Source organism: Crocuta crocuta, unplaced genomic scaffold (genome assembly GCF_008692635.1).
Source record: "Crocuta crocuta isolate KB4526 unplaced genomic scaffold, BGI_CrCroc_1.0 scaffold301, whole genome shotgun sequence".
NCBI classification, from domain to species: domain Eukaryota; kingdom Metazoa; phylum Chordata; class Mammalia; order Carnivora; family Hyaenidae; genus Crocuta; species Crocuta crocuta.
Genome location: NW_027527544.1, coordinates 1,244,295 through 1,247,097, shown reverse-complemented (window position 1 = coordinate 1,247,097; position 2,803 = coordinate 1,244,295). Strand labels below are relative to the sequence as shown.

Sequence of the window (2,803 nt, the reverse complement as noted above, 5' to 3'; positions counted from 1 at the left end):
GGTATTTTCCCTATTATTAAAGCAGCAACACTACAATACTGTCCGTGCAACTTCAGTTATTTTTAAATGTTTGACTGCAGTCTTACTATTTTAATTTACAACTAGTATCTTCTAGGTCAGTGCTTTCAAACTGAAGTTATATATAAAGCTTATCCCTAGAGCTTTTATTAAAATACACATGTTCAGAACCTGCTCCAGACTTTTTCTAAAATAGTCTTAATCAAAAGCCTCACTTTTTTTGAATTGGCTTTATTATCTTCTTTTGCATACCACAGGGGGTGAAAAAGTAATTTCAGCTTCATATGCATCATTTTATGCCCTCCCACATAAGTTTTAACGTGTGAAAATTATCAGTAATAAATTAACCACAGTCATTATAAATGTCTGTTTCCTCCAGACTGTTCTCTGTTTAATTCTGATGGTTCCCAAAAGACCATACAATCAGCTACAGGACAGAGGTCCTGTTTTCAACAAAGGTCTGAGAACCCCCAAAGAAAAGGACAGATATTTTCAAGACTAGGCCCTTGGGTACAGGCTTCAGATGTCATCACACAATCAGCTTTAAGACCATGTCAGTGGACAGAGTCAGAATTCTGAGAACAAGTTAACTGAGAAGCAGAAGTGTTTGTGACATCGCATAAGATACAATGGAGCAAGACCTGTGTTTGCCAAGTACAAACATAAAATCAAAGTATGAAATCGGTCATTTCATCCTAACCCATCAGGATTTCCCAAATAAAACACAAGTGAGTCGTTGATGGCGCTTTGTTAGATTCAAGAGACAGTACTGAGGACTCAAGAGACAGTACGGAAGAGTTTAGCTTCTTTTCTCCCAGAGGAGAACACGAAATACTTTCTATCTCAAGGTCCATTCTCAGGACAGAGGAGAGGAGACAGCCTCAGCATCAGGTAGGAGAGATAAGCTCTCCTTCTCACTGGGAGGTTAGGAGAGGTGATTACCATCTTGGGGCCAAACTGCCCATAGATATAAAATGGGCACTCGACGAAAGCCCCACTTACTCTAAGAGCTTTTCATAGGAAAAGCTCATAGACTGGTGGTCACTGTACATACATACACCTCAAGCAGACCTTTAAAATAAGTCAGTCCAACTCCTCATTTCTTACCCATGGAAGCTGATGTGCCCTCAAGTAAACAACAATTACCGGAGACCAGGACCTGCTGAATCGTCACCCGCAGTTGGCGGGAAGGGGCCTGCGTGCCAACCCCCATGAAGGGTACAGGAAGAGCTGACCTTGGCTGAGGCTAGGAGGGTTTCATGGAGCTCTGTAACAAGTTCCCAAGGGGCTGGAGGAGTTCACACAGGCGACCGAGGCCTATAGCAGGACCACCTCATACCTGAGGGCCCAGTATTCTGCCAGGAAGTACCTAGCTAAACAGAAGGAGCAGATGCTGGCAGAGACAAAAAGCTGTTGAGGACACAGCTCCTTGAGCATTCCCATCAGCATACTCACGTCAGCATTGCTGTATTATTACACGAAAGAGTAATGAAATCTGACCAAAAAGTTTTGTGGGCTGGATATCTTGACAGTGTTTCTGTAAATATTTGGTTGAAGGAGAAGTATGTGTCAGGAAAGGGTTCTTGGATTTATACAAGCACATATTCTAACAAGCTCTAAATACAACCTCCACACTATTATTCTCAGGATACGTCTGTGAATTAACTACAAGCCTAGCTGGGTATTGCTGCTTACACAGATGGTAGAGGGAATCCGAGAGACGGTGGGTGAGTCCCCAGGCAGGGGGCGGGAGCAAGAGGAAACCAGGATGAGACCCATCTGGCTCCTGGGTGTANCGCTCAGAGCCAGTGAGGGAGTCTCTTCCCCACAAGCAGCTACTCCCTCAGGGCCACTCCCCACACTGTCCCCAGAGAAACCGATCCCCGAAACGCCCGAGTCCAGTATCCTACACCGACTGCCCCATCCTCCCTCCACTCCCCCTGGGAGATCTCCTCCCCGATGTCGAACAGACACCTCCAACGCAGAATGACAGAAACAGGCCAGTCGGAAGCATGGCAATGGATTCAGATCCTTTAATTGCATGTGCTGACAGAAGGCCAGGCCTCCCTCATCTACGGGTGGCATTGGAGTCTAGAGGAGGGGGCTGGCTCGGGGACCCAGGCCTCAGCACTTCTTGACTTGGGGCGTCTGACGGACCGGAGAGGAGGCGGTCCACTCAAGGAGGCAGCTGAGGTGCTGGTTTCTGTCCAGTGCCCTCTGCAGGTGTTCTGGGGTGATGCGCATCTTGTGGTTACTGAGAGCCTCCTTGCCCGCCAGATCCAGGATGTTGGCCGTCAGGTACTGGAGAACGCCAGCCAGGAAGACCGGTGTGGATGGGCTCAGGTGTTGGGTGGAGCAACTCTCTCGAAGGAGCCGCTCCACTTGGCTGACTGGGAACTGCAGCTCGGTTCTCCTGGAGCGGAAGAGAACGCACTTCCGACGTCTGTAAGAGTAGCAGTGGCCTCGCCTCCCAGACATCATGTTCTTCGCTGGGTTCTGTCCTGCTGGCCTGGGTGGTCAGGACACTAGTGCCTTCTCCAACCAAGTGTGCCCCTCACCGGTCAGGGAGCTGCCTATATGCTGGCTCAGACATTGTGATGTCAGTGGTGTCACCACGCCCTGTTCAGGACTGGCCTAGAAACATCTATGACAGCAACCTGGTCTCCCCGTTGACTCGACCCTCTTTATGAGGGAACGCTTTCTACTTGCCTTCACCGGTCTAGTACAAACAAGAAAATGAATGTTTTAATGGATATTAAAGACTGTCCTGTCTTTAGGACATCCC

General features: G+C 48.2%; 1 protein-coding gene across 1 annotated transcript; it reads right to left on the bottom strand.

Annotated features, from left to right (window-relative positions):
- Positions 1-2,142: 2,142 nt before the first annotated feature.
- Positions 2,143-2,499, bottom strand: H2AL3 (H2A.L variant histone 3). Its single transcript, XM_077765124.1, has one exon. It carries the CDS (start codon positions 2,497-2,499, stop codon positions 2,143-2,145), a length of 357 nt encoding a protein of 118 aa, XP_077621250.1.
- Positions 2,500-2,803: the final 304 nt, after the last annotated feature.